Source organism: Mastomys coucha, unplaced genomic scaffold (genome assembly GCF_008632895.1).
Source record: "Mastomys coucha isolate ucsf_1 unplaced genomic scaffold, UCSF_Mcou_1 pScaffold23, whole genome shotgun sequence".
Classification (NCBI taxonomy): Eukaryota; Metazoa; Chordata; class Mammalia; order Rodentia; family Muridae; genus Mastomys; species Mastomys coucha.
This window is the reverse complement of record NW_022196906.1, coordinates 118312261-118329165: the sequence shown is the minus strand read 5'-3', so window position 1 is coordinate 118329165 and position 16905 is coordinate 118312261. Positions and strand designations below refer to the sequence as shown.

The following is a 16905-nucleotide window of genomic DNA, read 5'->3' as shown; positions in this document are numbered from 1 at the left end:
TGCCCTGGACAGGGTTTACTGAGGGAATCCCTTGGTGGTGGTGGCACACGCCTTTAATCCCAGCACTTGGGAGGCAGAGGCAGGTGGATTTCTGAGTTCAAGGTCAGCTGGTCTACAGAGTGAGTTCCAGGACAGTCAAGGCTACACAGAGAAACCCTGTCTCGAAAAACAACAACAACAACAACAAAAAATTAGGTAGATGACAAACAGAGACGATACAGGGGAGTGCTGAATCTGGATGTATTTCTCAAAATGGCAACAGACTTTTATAGTTATTGCAAAAGAGAAAAGAAAAAGCTGGCAGCTCAGCAATCGAGGTACATCTGAGGCCATCTGAAACAGACTGGGTCTAAAACAGCAGCCATCTCCTCTGGACTGGTGCAGCACCCCCAGGTTCCAAGCATGCTCTGGCCTGCATGGGCCCGACCAGAGTTCTGGGGGGCTGCGGGTGAGCCATCCAGGAGGGTAGAGGCTTGAATCTCAAATGTCGAATGTCAAATCTCAAATGCTCTTGAAAGAGTTAAATGTAAAACTTGTGCTGGCTAATGAGAAAATTGCAGGTTTGAGAAAAACACAGTGGACCAAGATCGAATATGTCCAAATAAGCCTGGGCAAAAATAAGCAAGCTGCTAAGACATTCTGGAAACTAACAGGCCAAAAAGATATAGAAGAAGAGTGTTGTTTTTACATAGATCACTCAGGAAGAGTCAAAGATAATTTAGTCAAAATAAGAAAAGGTTTAGAACAAAGGAAATGAGAAAGAGCTCAAAGCAAAGGAAAAATTAAAGCCTTAGGCCTGTGCTGACTAGGAAGAAAAGTCATGGGCCTAAGAATCCATCACAAGCTGGCACACATAGGCCTGGGAATGAACAAGGAAGTTGTTAGATATCATAAGAGCTGGCAGGTCAAGAAGACATAAAACTATAAACATAGAGGAAAACATGTCTAGGCAAACGAGGACATGTCCAGGGCCCAGGCCTGCAAGGACGTGCCTGGGCGGACACTAAGTAATGGACCATCTGGTCCTCTCAGATATGGTTTAAGGTCAGATGCTTTGTTGACTCAGATTAACACCAACTTTAGGAATTTTCCACTCTGTTCTGCACGTAATAGTTAATATTTGAACTAGCCAATCATGTGTAACCATACCAACTCCTTTGTTCCCCCAGACCTTTTCCCTATATAAACCCCTAACTTTCGAACCTCGTGGTCGGCTCCACTATCTCCTGCATGAGATAGGTGTGGTGCCGAACTGGAGTGCCCCGAAATTAAAAACTACCTCTTGTAATTACGTCAAGACGGTCTCTCGTGATTCCTTGGGTGCACATCCTCCCGAGATTTGAGTAGGGGTCTCCTCACGGGGGTCTTTCACTCTCTGCTGCACACTGTCACACACACACACACACACACACACACACACACATACACACACACACACAGCTCAAGGTCCTGCCCATCCTTAGTAAAACACCCACTATGCTAATCTTCTGGGCTAGCAGAGACATGTCCCTGGGAGTTCCTTTCTTGCTAATTCCTAGGAGTGGCTCAGCTGCCTGAAAATGAAAATTCTACTTGACTTTGCCCTGGGATAAACAACTACCATTCTATAAGCTTCAGTGCCCTACCCCTTTCACTATCTCCCTAACAATTCCGGAGGTAATTAGTCTGGATGGATAACATTCTTTACAAAATTCCAACCCAGGGTTTGACTAAGATGTTGGAACATTGGTAAAAGTCAGAGAGCAATGTTCAATTTTGTTTAGCTATAGTAAATCATATCTTGGTGGGCACCTAGCATGTGAGTTTGCTAGGACATATCTGGGCTAGATGAGTTAGATGCCAACGAATGAATTCCAAGAGACTGGCTTCCTTTGAAGCTTTTTGCCTCTGGTCTGTGGCCAAGCTTTTGGGCTTGTCACAAGACTTCATTGGAGTGGGTATGGCATCTATCCCTTTCCTAAATCTTCCTTTTCAATTTTTTCCTTTAAGTATATGTAAGTATGCACACATATATTAGTAAAACCTAATGAGTCCATTTCTGCTGCTTGTGTGTATGTGGTTTCAGGAGTGAACATTTTGCATTGGATATTCAATTAAAAAGCTCATCCTTGAGTATGAATGATTCTTCCACTTGCAGAATTCCCCTCTTTAATGAACAACAGGATTTGTGACCTCCCCCAACCTCAAGTGGGCTGAACCAGACCTTGTCCTTGCCACAAGCTAGCACAGGTAGGGTGGAGTCTTCCCCCTTAGGTGAGGTCTATTGTTCAGCCAAGTCTGCAACTTCCCTATAAGAGTCACGCCCTGCTGGGCTGCTTCTCCTGCCTTCCAGACTAATTAGGCCACAAGATCCTGGCTGGGGGGTGAGGATAGGTTCCCTGCCCATATGTTCTCAGACTCTGAAATACACATTGGACCTTGATCAGAGCCTTTTGACTTGGTCTGGTTATTTCTCTCGCAGTCTGATTCCCCTATTTTCTCCAGGCCCCTGCCTCTCTTTCAGGAACCCAGTTTGGGTAGCTGCTGGTGACTACAAGTGGCACCCAAGAACGTGGGAGGGCAGCACTGTCTTGGGCGGAGCTCCACAGAAAATGGAAGAAAATGGTGTACCATCCTGCACAGTAAGCAATTTATAGTATTGACACTAGTGCTAGCCTTAATTTCATCTTTTGGAAGTGTTGCTGTAGGTGCAGGAGGATACTGGCTAAGTTGGGACTGGCACTAACCCAGTGCTGATCTCCCTTAGGGGTTGACAGTGATGATGGGATTGGAAATCTCCAAACAGGCAATTGTCCACAGCCTTCAAGAGCTGCTTCAGGAGAGAGGGATAAAGGCTGAAGAAAAATTATTAGAGGATCTTTCAGATCCTCTAATAATTGCCTGGCTTAAGTGGCTTCAATTTCATTTATTGAGTCATGACAATGATGGTATGATAAGATGAGTAGTCATACTTAACTATATTACAAAGTCACTTATCTCTGCAAGCCTAGATTTTACTGTCTGTAGAATAAGAACAGAACTCTACCCTTGTCCTTGGATAAGCTGTAATAGACTCAGTGATAAAGAAAAACAACCTTGTTCATAGTTGGAAGACACTAGACTTTAAGGCAAGAGGGCTGTCTTTGATGGAAGCCTTCTTTTGTTACTGGAGTTAGGACTAGAGCCTGTGTTCTCTTTATTCTAAACAGCCAGATTCATTCACACATCCTCAATAAGCTAATTAAAAGAACTGAATTTTCTAGTTGTGACATGCCCACCTATAATGTAGGTACTCTGGAGGAAATATAGGCAAATATCTTGATGTTCAAGGACAGCCTAGTCTATACACTGTGTTCCAGATCAGCTAGAGATTCATAGTGAAACTATTTAAAATAAAAAACAATAGAAGAAAAAATCAAATTATTAATGAAAATTGAAAACATATTAACATACTTATTCAGTGTGACTTGTTTGGAAAAATGATGAAGATATAAGGCAGCTAATCCATCCTTGGGGTCCTAACAGACTTAGATAGAAGCTAAGAGATATACACAACTGAGTAATCTAAGCAATCCATCCATAAATATCCTCCCCAACTCTCAGCTCCTTTCTCTCCTATAAGGTACTCAGATAATGGTTTAATATTTTTTTAGGAGAGACATTCTCATCTGGAGGAACCAGTCTTTCCCAGAATGAGATTCCAGGGGGAAATTAGAATTTCATGAGGTCCACTGTTTCACTAAATGTTAGCATAAGGGAGAAAGATGAATGACTCTTTAGAACATCCTTATTCCTACCAGGCAAGCAGGCTACAGGGATAATAAGGTAGGGACTGAGGAGCTTTAAGGTCCAATTGTAGACCAACAAGTTGGAGGCCTGCAGGATGCTGTCATTGAAAGTTACATGTAGTTGCCAAGAAAAGGAAACAGTGAAAGACCTGGCAGGGGCTGACCCACCACAGCTGAGTGGATACAAAGAATACAGTAGGAGCCGACTTGTCCTCAGCTATATGCCCAAATGTTTTCTGACCCATTAATCTTCTTCCTTTCACATCCAAAGTTCCCTCCCTTATAGTTCATCTATACCTCAAGGCTCTTTGTAAATGCCTGATTACCAAACCCTTAGAATGACTTCTGTTTGAGTCTCAGGTTTACCTGACAACAACCTCAATGTTATCTGAAGCTACCAACAATCAGAGCTCCTAACTGAATGTTTTGTAGGTAAGGGAAGCAGAATACAATCCCATTCAGACAAGTCAGTCATCATGCCTGCAAGTCTCTTTTCTTTCCTTAGAGTAGGCGTATATTCCAGCAGGGTACACCCTATATGTGTCCTTGTGGGCTTCCATTGCTGCCTACTTACCGTGTGAAATAAACTCAGTCTCTGGTAGCTTTGGTCAAGTGGTCAATCACCTTTTAAAGATTTATATGGTCAGTTTTTAGTCTCTTGGACATTTTGTGTAGTCTTTCCTAATTTTGTGGAAATTTGGGTTGCGAAATTACTTTAAGCACTAAGTCCCAGTTTCTAATGCAATCCATCTTATATTTCTTCGGGGTCACCAAGGTTCAGGTAAAGATGAACTTAGGATCAACCATTCACACCTTATTTCTATTAATGACATATTCATGGGGCTTAATAGATGGCTCAGCCCCTGACAGCACTGCTGTTCATCTACAGGGCCTAGTGTTGATTTTCAGCACCCAAGAGACAACCCACAACTGTCTGTAACTCTAATCACAGGAGACCAGTCACTCTTCTGGCCTCCAGTGATATCTGGCATGGACTTGGTATACACAGTGGTAAAACTACTGCACCTAAATTCAATCAATTTTCATATTAAAAATGACATATACACACAAAAAGCTTTTTTTTTTGTATAATAGGGACTTACATATGTATGTGTCTTTTCACTATTTACATATATGGTACCCCAGGAGCTCAGAAGTATGAAACATGCTCTGGATCTGGAAACACAGGTAGCTATGAGCTTCTGTACTCAAGAAGAGCAGTAGTACTAATTCTCCAGCTTCCAATGCAGAAGATGAAGATGTCCCATTACTCCTTCTGTCTCCTATCATTTGAAGGTCATGAAGTTCTTACTAGATGGTTATTGAATGAATTACTGGATTTCTATCCCTTTGTAAATGGACTCTCCACATTACTTATTTTCACTGTTAGCATAGTTCGTTCTTCTTTTTTTTTTGACTTAAAAAAATATTCATCTTATGTATGTGGCACTCTGTCACTCTCCTCAGACACACCAGAGGAGGGCATCAGACCCCATTACAGATCACTTTAAGCCACCATGTGGTTGCTGAGAATTGAACTTAGGACCTCTGGAAAAGCAGTCAGTGCTCCTGAGAAGCCATCTCTTCAGCCCCAACATAGTTTTCTTTTCTTTTCTTTTTTGTTTGTTTTTCGAGACAGGGTTTCTCTGTGCAGCCCTGGCTGTCCTGGAACTCACTCTGTAGACCAGGCTGTCCTGGAACTCAGAAATCTGCCTGCCTCTGCCTCTCAAGTGCTGGGATTAAAGGCGTGTGCCACCTCTGCCTAGCTCCCAACATAGTTTTCTTAATGTGAGTAAAGATAACAAAAGGTGTTGCTGAAACTGTTGGATTATATTAAGGAAAATCTCCATAATTCGAGATATACTGTTTCTTTTTGGAATTTTTTGAGACAGGACATTTCTACGTAGCCATAGTTGACTGGAACTCACTATGTGGACCAAGCTGACCTAAAATTCAGAGAGATTACCCTGACATTGTCTCCCAGGTGCTGGGATAACAGTGATGCAGCTCTAATCCCAGCTAAGATATGTTTTTAAAATGACTTATCTTTTGAATCTGAGAATGAAAGCATAAATTAAGATTTAAAAAGAAACCATTATTGTTTTGATGAGTAGTAATACTTGAAATTTTGTAATAATAATTTAAACTTGAAAATAATTTCATATGTTCTCATTAATTTGGTTATTTTCTTTACTTTGTTAATTTCATCCATTCAGAAAATGTTTAAACTGTTTTTGTGTGAATACATCTGTCCCACTGTGCTCATATGGCAGTGAGAGGACAAATTATTGGTGTCTAATTTCTACTTTCCTATGTGAGTTCTAGAAATGAAACCCAGGAAGTCATTTGGTTCAAATAACCTCACTGACCCTCATTTGTGTTTTAAAATTATTTATGTATGTGCTGGTGCATGTGCCTATGCCATAGCCCACTTATAGAAATGAGAGAAAAAAACTGTAGGAGTAATATGGATCTCCCAGACATTGAACTCAGGTTATCAGATTAGAAGTAACCATTTTACCCAGTGAGACAATTCTCTGGCATTCATTTGTGGTTCCAAGAAAGTGTTATGGGCAAATGTTCACTCCTAAGAATAAACTAACACATTCCAAAAGCAAAACAAATAAATAAAAAAACAAAACATGATAGTAGTAATATCGTTTTCATTTGCAAATAGGACTTATTATAAAAATCATCCTGTTTTCTTCAATCTTAGATGACAATGTTTACAATTTGAAAAGAAGACAATATTTTACTGATGGGATGTTTCAATTAATCTTATTTGAACCACAGTGAGATGGCTCAGTGGAAAATTTCTGCAGTATGCAAAGCTGGCAACCTGACCTTTATCACCATATAAAGATGGTCAAAGTAGAAAGTAGATGGTCTCCATCTATCCATCATGGCCTAAAAACCAATAATCACATTGCATACACACAACAGAAAAAAATTAAGAAATCTTTGTTGTTACATTATCATTGCTGTTACATTACCATCTTGAGATAATTACCTTAGAAGGCAGTACTTAAAGAGGAATTGTCAAATAGTAACTAATATGAACATAAAGAAGGAATGAAAATCAAATAATATATACATATCTATAGCACAGCAAGCTAAACATGGCTTCTATTCCCTAAAACATGACTGTACCTAACTACAGCATCTGTTAACATCTTTTGTTCCCCCAAATATAATGACTTCCTAATTACAAAAGAACAAATGGATATGATTGATTAGAGTATAAAACATGCATTCTGTATCCATTGACATAGATCAATCACATAAGAAAAGCTACTATCCCTAAATGCTGATTGGTAGAAAAATGTAGCTGTAACTTGGCACAGATGTTTATGTTTTTCAAGCTTAAAAGCTTTGTAACATGGGTTGCATTTCACCTCCAGAATATATTCTAAGGCCCTGATTAATCAACAGCAGCATTATCACAATTAATTTTTGTCATTCGCATTGATCTGGTGTTTGACTTGTGTTGGATCTAAGTAGACCCATAACACAAAGGCTTTACCACACTGCTTACATTTGTAGAATTTCTCTCCAGTAGGAATACTTTCATGATGATGAAGACTATAGAAATATGCAAAGGCTTCACCATATTAAATACATTCATGGGGTTTCTCTCCAGTATGAATTCTTTCATGCCTTTGAAAATGACTCTGACCTGCAAAGGTTTTGCCACACATTATATTCATAGAGTTTCTCTCAAATATGTGCTTTTTTATGCTGTGGAGAGTACTATGTTGTGCAAATATTTTACCAAATTGGTTACATTCATAGAGTTTTTCTCCAGTATGTGTTCTTTTATGTCTTTGGAGATATCTGTGACATGTAAAGGCTTTACCACATTGGTTACATTCATAGGGTTTCTCTCCAGTATGTATTCTTTCATGAACTTGTAGAGAACTTTGTTGTGAAAAGGCTTTATCACATTGACTACATTTGTAGGGTTCCTCTCCAGTATGTGTTCTTTTATGTGTTTGGAGATGACTGTGATATGCATAGGCTTTATCACACAAATTACATTTATAAGGTTTTTCTCCAGTATGTATTCTTATATGTTTTTGAAGATTATTGTGACTTGCAAAAGCTTTATCACAATGATTACATTCATAAGGTTTCTCTCCAATATGTCTTTTATGTCTTTGGAAATGACTGTGAAAAGCAAAGGCTTTACCACATTGGTTACATTCATAGCGTTTCTGTCCAGCATGTGTTCTTTTATGTATTTGAAGGTGATTACGGCATGCAAAGACCTTACCACATTGCTTACATTCATAAGATTTCTCTCCAGTATGTGTTCTTTTATGATACTGGAGACTATTTTGATAAGCAAAGGCTTTACCACATTGATTACATGCATAAGGTTTCTCTCCAGTATGTGTTCTTTTATGTCTTTGGAGATGACTGTGACGTGTATAGGCTTTACCACATTGGTTACATTCATAGGGTTTCTCTCCAGTATGTATTCTTTTATGAACTTGTAGAGTACTGTGTTGTGAAAAGGCTTTACCACACTGATTACATTCATAAGGTTTCTCTCCAGTATGTGTTCTTTTATGCCTTTGAAGACGACAGTGACTTGCAAAGGCTGTACCACATTGATCACACTCATAAGGTTTCTCTCCAATATGTGTTCTTTTATGTATTCGGAGATGACAGTTCCATGCAAAGGCTTTACCACATCGATTACATTCATAAAGTTTCTCTCCAGTATGTGTTCCTTTATGCCTTTGAAGATGACCATGCCTTGCAAAGGCTGTACCACAATGACTACATTCATAGGGTTTCTCTCCAGTATGACCTCCTTTATGCCTGTAAAGATAATTGACACATGTGAAAGCTTTACCACATTTATTACCCTGTTGAACTTTTTATCTGTATGAATTAATGCAATAATTTGGTCTAATGGTAAAGAGGAATCAGATCCTATGATTTTATCACTTTGTTTACAATCAATGTGGTCCCCCTTCATTATGGGTTCTTATGCATCTTTGATAATACTTGTGCTGGTAAGAGCATTTATTACATGTTTCACACTTATAACATTCTTTTTCAATATGAAGTTTTTCAATTATTTGAAGAAAACTGAAAGAACTCAAGAGATTAACTATAGTGAATGAATTAATAAATTTTCCTTTTTTCCACCACATTTGCAAAGTGAACTAGGACAATCAGAAGATTTTCTGTATTTCTAGTACCCCCTAGAGATTTTCTGCAGTGTGAGTTTATATATATATTCTAAATTGCAAACTTGTACCACATTTAGAGAGTCTACTCAAAGTGGGGACTACTAGATATCTTCTACTTTTTTCTGGGAGAGAGGTATGTTGCTTCTCTGAATATCCCTAAGCTCAATGGTGTTTATCCATTGTGACATATGATATACCCATTAAGAAAGGAATAACAAAATAAAGGTTTCCACATTGCAGTCACACAGTTCTTCACAGACATGTGGTAAGGGGTTAAGTTATCTAATTCTTAACTCTCATAAACTGCCCCCCTCACTACACTTAGCAATGTTACTACAATAATATAAGTAACACCAGCTTTACTATGGACTATAGGCCCATTAGAATATAGTGAAGATATATTTATCACCTATTCAAAGTGTATACTTTTTACAATACTTAAGTGAGACAGATTGGCAATTCTGCAGTATAGCTCTAATAGGGTTATGATTCAAATGGTGATATCTGTTAAGGCATTGTTTCCTCATCTCCTTTCTTAGAAGAATGCCTCTCAAACAAATCAGACACCTGACATTGAGGTAGATGGATTTTTGAGACTATAATAATAAATATCAATACACTTAAAGAAGTACTTATTTTCGATACACTTAAAGAAGTACTTTTTTTATGCTGTGGCCTTTTTTTCTTTTTTGAACTTCCAGGGCAGAGTAAAATTTCTTCAGAGGCATATTTGTATCAGCTTGCACATGAAAATTACCTTCCATCTCTTCTAGAACTTTGAAATTGATCTTCAATATAATGGTCTTCCCAACTGTAGCCTAAAATGCAGTACCAGAAAATGTATACATTATTGGAAATTAAGGAAAATTTAAGTTACTATATTCAGTGAACATTAGAACAATGCTTGACTTATTCGCCTCAGTTTTCCTCATTCTCAATTGAAATTACAGAAGATTATCAATACCAAAGAAACATTTCTCCCTTTATTTTAAAAAGTCAAAGAAAATTCACTATCTTACCTATAACAGTGAGGTTCTCACAGGTCTCCAGCATCACCTCTTTGTAGAGACTCTTCTGGGAAGGATTCAGCAAAGCCCACTCTTCCCAAGTGAAATTTACATGCACATCATCATAGGTCACTGCATTCTAAAATATCCCATACATGTATAGGACAGAAAACATGATACTGACAACACAGTAAATGTATACTTCATTGACAATATATTCATATAATTCTGGTGCTTCCCCCACTTATTTCCTGACATAGTAGTTCTAATGTAATCACCAAGTCATGGTAGAAGGAAACTATATAATGAGATTTACCTCTGTCATTTCTGAGCCCTTTGAATAGGATATAGCCTATTCAAAGAGAAAAGCCAATCAACAGACATAGAGAGAAGAAAACAGATCAAACTGAGCACTCATCAGAGATATTGTATGAACAATTAATAGTTACCAAAAAAGATGGGTAATCTGGGTGTACTGGTTCATGGCTTTAATCCTAGCACTCTCGAGGCATTGAGTTGGATGCCTGGTTTGTGCAGGACAGCCAGAGACACATATTAAGACCCTGACTCCCCTGTAAAAATCAATCAAACAAACAAAAAAGATGGAAAGAACTCAGAGGTCTTAAGTGAAGTTCATACATCCTTTCTGGTTCTGCATTCATCTTCCAGAAACCTGAAGTGTCCCAGTTTAAGAGTAACATAAAGATTTAGCTAAAATGGAATGCATGTTTAAATAATACCAAATGAACTGATGAAAATATTAGCAATGTAAATGCTGATCATAAATAAGCAACATAGTACAGGACAGATAAATCAGGAGTTAACAGCACTTGCTGGTCTTGCAAACTATTCAGCTCAATTGCCAGTACTTACATGGAGGCTCACAACTATCCACTATTCCAAGTTCGGGAGTTCTGAGGCCATCTTTCATCAAGGCCCATGGAAGAGCAACAGCAAACAGCTTTAGAACTCACGGAGTATGGTGCACCAGTTAGCACAACCATGATGGAAGTGCCTCAGAGAGACAGAGCCCTGAGGAATATGTGTCCTGAGGACTACATGAATATAGGCAAAACTCATGTTCAGTAAGAAAAAATCAAAACAAACACAACAGATAGGAAATATATCACATATGTGAAATTCAATGACTCAGAAGGCTCAGGTAGTATTAATGTCATGGATACATGCCATCTTGAGAAATAGACTATAGTCTCTGCCAAATATCAAAATTCAAAATGTGAATGAAGATCAGCACAAGAGCATATGTTTGACATGTACAAAAACCTATATTCCATCTAATAATATAAAAACAACAACAACAACAACAAAAAAGCCAGGAATGTTTTCCCACATCTAATCCCAGCACTTGGGAGCCAAAATCAGGTGAATTTCTAACTTCAAAGCCTGCTGGTCTACATACCTACTTTCAGGACAACCAGGGCTACACAGAGAAACTTTGTCCTCAAAACAAAAACAAAACAAAAAATAAACAACAACAACAAATCAAAATTAAAAATATAAAACCACCAGAACAGCAAATTAGTTTAGCATTGAATAACAATTTCTTTTATTTTATCTTATGTGATTTAGGGACAAAGACCATAATGGTAAAGGCTGTGGCAGCATGAGAAGGAAGCTGACTATTGAGTTTCAACCACAGCACAGTAGACACACACAAAATAAACAGGCAATGGGTTGAGTCTTCAGACACTCAAATCCCATTCCCAATAAGAAATCTAGAAAGGCCCCTCCTCCATAAGCTTCCCAAAGAAAGTCACAAAGGAGAGACAAGTGTTTAAAGATATTATCCTATCTAGGAGGTCTTTTATTCAATCAACTACATTCAAACCTAGTCACTATAGGCTCATGGTCATCCTATTAAAAAATGCATTGAGTATAATTTTAATGATGCTATTAGTCTGCAATAGCCTGTACACTGTTCAAATGTCCAAAGTTTCTTCTGACACACAAGTATAGTATGTATTCACTTATAAACAGATGTTAGTTATTAGGTAAATGATAATCAAGCTACAATCCACAGACTCAGAGAGTATAAGTAAAGTGTACAGCTATATGGGAAAGTGTGGGTCTCCCTGGAAATGATAAATAGAATAGATTCTGTGAGTGGACTGGGAGTGAATGGGAACAGGAGTGGGAGGGATCAGCTGGGAAAGTGGAGAGAGTGAAATGCAGGGAGAAATAGCTAGAATTAGGGAGGCATTTGGAGCTTAGTGTAGAGACCTAGTGCACTAGTAACTTCCTGGGATCTAAGAAGATGACCTTAGTTAGGACTCCTACTAATGAAGAATACAGAGTTTGAAGTGGCCATCTTTTATCGCCAAGCATGGTATAGTCTCAGTGGTGAGACTGACTTACATTCAGTTGAATTGTTGGCTCTAAACAACCCAGGATGATGCTAGGACAGAAAGTTACTCTCTGAAAACTGACAGCAGGGCTGCATTGCTGAGGACAACTTCTACACAGCTCTCTGAATGTAGAGAGGTGAAGTAGGTACAGACTCCACCCATGGGTTCTAGTCTCTAGGGTGAGAAGGTACAGGCTACAGAAAGAGAAACCTGGACACCAACCCCAGATAAAACCCCTCTATCTAAAATCTGTCTTGCCTGCAAGATGTGCAGGGGAATGGTGGCACCCAATTTCTTGGAGGGCAAACCAATGTTTGGTTTAACTTGAAGCTTACACTATGAGAGAGAACCTATCACCTACACTACCTGGATGGTCAAAAATTTCAGAGTCTTAAATGGCAAGTATAGAGTATTTCATGAGTATGTAATTGGTCCCCTGCTGATATAGTATGGCTGTTAGCATGCTGTTTTTGTGGGACTCCCAACAGTGGGAGAAGCTATGGCTTTAACTCTCTCACTTGCTCTTGAGATTCTTTTCCTCCTATTATTGGGTTGCCTTGTCCAGACTAAATATGAGGCCTATTGCCTTGTCTTTTTGTATCTTGTTTGGTCTTGTTTGGCTATCCTCTATTAGAGGCTTGCTCTTTTCTAAAGAGGAAATAGAGGAAAGGGAGTAGATCTGTGGAACATGGAATGTAGGCTGGACTCAGGAGGAGTGGAGGGAGGGGAAATAGTAGTCAGAATATATTGTATGAGAGAAGAATCTATTGCAATTAAAAACATTAATTCAAATTTTCTTAAATGAAAATGCAAAGAAGAAAAGCAATAAAGAACAAAAAGAAGTGAAATAGTGAAGACAGAGAAAAAGCATGATTTTGACAGATATAATTCTCATTCTGTATAGGTGAACATCACACAGGAGTTTATGACAAGCTCATTCTTGGCCCTGCATACATCTGTGTAATCAAATGCTATGCTCTCAGCAATGTGAAATATATATCATGCAGGAAACAAACCCAGGTCACTTTCTTATGTTAGTTTTCAAATAATAGAACTACATATATAATGTTATACAGTATTACTATATTAATTATATATTAAATATATACAAACATATAAAAAGGTTAAATGTATAAACACATTCTTAAAAGCAAAGATAAAAATGTCACTATCTAAGGTGGATTATTTGATTACAAGAAGACAAAGACATGAGTCATTTATCTAAGACTATTACATTTTTGTCAAACTATAAGTAATTGTCAATGTTTAAATTCAAGCAAAACATGTCAGTCTGTTGTTTAACTCCATTTTTTTATTTTTTTCATGTAGAATAACTCACTGACAGAAATTTCTCATACTATCAAAATAAACCATATTTCTGCATTTTTACAGTATACTATAATAGCACATTTGCTTATCATATTTGGAACAACTCTTGCTACAAAAGCTTGATATTTAATTTTTCTTCTCCACATACCAATTAAAAAGTTAGAAAAACTCTTTGAATGTGATTTTTTTAGCTAGATTTTGTGTTCTTTCTGCCCTTCATTTTCTTTTGCTACCTGCAGTGTAGATAAGATGGCTGAAATTCTCATACTCATCTGACACAGAGTGCATTAAACATTAAAATCAAATGGAAGAAAGAAGTGGATTGATTCAGTGTATCTGGTTTTATGTGGAAGTCCTTGATCTACCTGGACTTGGACAGCTTTGAGAGAGGGGAGGGAGAGGGAAAAAGGGGGGCCAGGATTAGGTATGGGAAGAGACAGGAGAGAAGTCCAGAGGCCCAGGAGAATGAAATGAAATATGTAGCAGTATGGAGTGGGGAATGAGGGGGGAGAACCACTAGAAAGTACCAGATGCCAGGCATGTGAGAGGCTCCCAAGACCCAGTGGGGATGACATTAGTTGAAAAGCCCAACAGCAGGGGGATAGAACCTGAAAAGACTTTCCAGTAGACAGATATGTCCCCCACTTGAGGGACTGGGCCACCCACACATCTCACAATTTTTAACCTAGAATTGTTCCTGTCTAAAGAAAATACATGAACAAAATATGGAGCAGAGACTGAAGGAAAGGCCATCCATAGACCACCTCACCTTGTGATCCATCCCATCCACATACAACAAACCATGACACTATTGCTGATAATAAGATATGCTTGCAGAAAGGAGCCTGGTATGGTTGTCCTCTAAAAGGCTCTGCCAGCACCTGACTAAGACAGAATGCAGATATGCACAGCCAACATTTTGACTGAGCTCAGGGACCCCAATGGAAGAGTTAGGAGTAGAACTAAAGGAGCTGAAAGGGATCACAAACCCATAGTAACAACAACAGTATCAACTAACTGGATGCTTCAGAGCTCCCAGGGACTAGACCACCAACAAAAGACTATACATGGGCCAGTCCATGGCTCCTGTTACATATGTAGCAGAGGACTGCCTTATCTGGCATTAGTGGGAAGAGAGGTGCTTAGTCCTGTGGAGGCTTGATACCCTAGAAAAGGGGAATCATAGACAGGTGAGTCAGGAGTGAGTGGGTAGGTGGGAGAGCACCCTCTAAGAAGCAAAGGGGTGAGGGTTCGTGCAAGGGTGACATTTGAAAAAGAGATATAGGAGAATACAGGTAAACAGCTAGAAGCCCTTAAAGAGGAAACACAAAAATCCCTTAAAGAATTATAGGAAAGCACAATCAAACAGCTGAAGGAAATGAACAAAGCCATCCAAGATCTAAAAATGGAAATAGAAACAATAAAGAAATTACTAAGGGAGACAACCTTGGAGTTAGAAAACCTAGGAAAGAGATCAGGAGTCATAGATGTAAGCATCACCAACAGAATACAAGAGATAGAAGAGAATCTCGGGGCAGAAAATACCATAGAAAACACTGACACAACAGTCAAAGAAAATGCAAAAAGCAAAAAGATCCTAACCCAAAACATCCAGGAAATCTAGGACACATCGAGAAGACCAAACCTAAGGATAATAGGTATAGAAGAGAGTGAAGACTCCCAAGGTAATGGACCAGTAAATATCTTCAACAAAATTATAGAAGAAAACTTCCCTAACCGAAAAAAAGAGATGCCCATGAACATACAAGAAGCCTACAGAACTCCAAATAGACTGGACCAGAAAAGAAATTCCTCCCATCACATAATAATCAAAACCAAATGCATTAAACAAACAAAGAATATTAAAAGCAGTAAGGGAAAAAGTATAAAGGCACACCTATCAGAATTACAGGAGACTTCTCACCAGAGACTATGAAAGGTAGAAGATCCTGGGCAGATGTCATACAAACCCTAAGAGATCACAAATGCCAGCCCAGGCTACTATACCTAACAAAACTCTCAATTACCCTAGATGGAGAAAACAAGATATTCCATGACAAAACCAAATTTACATATTATCTTTCCATAAATCCAGCTCTACAAAGCATAATAGATGGAAAACACCAACACAAGGAAGAAACTACAACCTAGAAAAAAGCAAGAAAGTAATCTTTCAACAAATCCAAAAGGAGATAGCCATACAAACATAATTCCACCTCTAACAATTAAAATAACAGGGAGTAACAATCACTTTTCCTTATTATCGCTTAATATCAATGCACTCAATTCCCCAATAAAAAGACATAGACTAACAGACTGGATATGCAAACAGGACCCAGCATTTTGCTGCATATAGGAAATGCACCTCAGTGACAAAGACAAACACTACCTCAGAGTAAAAGGTTGGAAAACAATTTCCCAAGCAAATGGTCCCAAGAAACAAGCTGGAGTAGCCATTCTAATATCAAAAAAATCAACTTTCAACCAAAAGTTATCAAAAAAGATAAGGCAGGGCACTTCATACTGGTCAAAGGAAAAATCTACCAAGATGAACTCTTAATTCTGAACATCTATGCTCCAAATGCAAGGGCATCCACATTCATAAAAGAAACATTAGTAAAGTTCAAAGCACACATCGCACCCCAAACAATAATAGTGGGAGACTTCAACACCCTACTCTCAGCAATGGACAGATCATGGAAGCAGAAATTAAACAGAGACACAGTGAAAGTAACAGAAGGTATGGACCAAATGGATCTAACAGATATTTATAGAACACTTTATCCTAAAGCAAAAGAATATACCTTCTTTGCAGCTCTTAATGGTACCTTCTCCAAAACTGACCATATAATTGGTCACAAAACAGGCCTCAGTAGATACAAGAAGATTGAAATAATTCCATGCACCCTATCAGATACCACAGACTAAGGCTGGTCTTAAATACCAACAAAAACAATGGAAAACACACATACAAATGGAAGCTGAACAACACTCTACTCAAGGATAACTTGGTCAAGGAAGAAATAAAGAAAAAAAATTATAGGCTTTTCAGAATTTAATAAAAATGAAGATACATTGTATCAAAACTGATGGGACACAATGAAAGCAGTCCTAAGAGGAAAACTCTTAGTGCCTCCAAAAGAAACTGGAGAGAACTTACACCATTAATTTCAGCACTTGGGAGGCAGAGGCAGGCGGATTTCTGAGTTCGAGGCCAGCCTGGTCTACAGAG

At 38.4% G+C, this 16905-nt stretch overlaps 1 protein-coding gene across 1 annotated transcript in view; it reads right to left on the bottom strand.

The window, feature by feature from the left end:
- Positions 1-6413: 6413 nt before the first annotated feature.
- Positions 6414-16905, bottom strand: part of LOC116073041 (zinc finger protein 431-like) — a 16749-nt gene continuing 6257 nt past the window's right edge. The window contains exons 2-4 of the mRNA XM_031344706.1: positions 9991-10117; positions 9729-9789; positions 6414-8594 (exon numbers count right to left, since the gene is read on the bottom strand). Coding sequence (XP_031200566.1) covers positions 7379-8594; positions 9729-9789; positions 9991-10117 — 1404 coding nt within the window. The 3' untranslated portion in view covers positions 6414-7378. The remainder of the gene's footprint in view (positions 8595-9728; positions 9790-9990; positions 10118-16905) is intronic.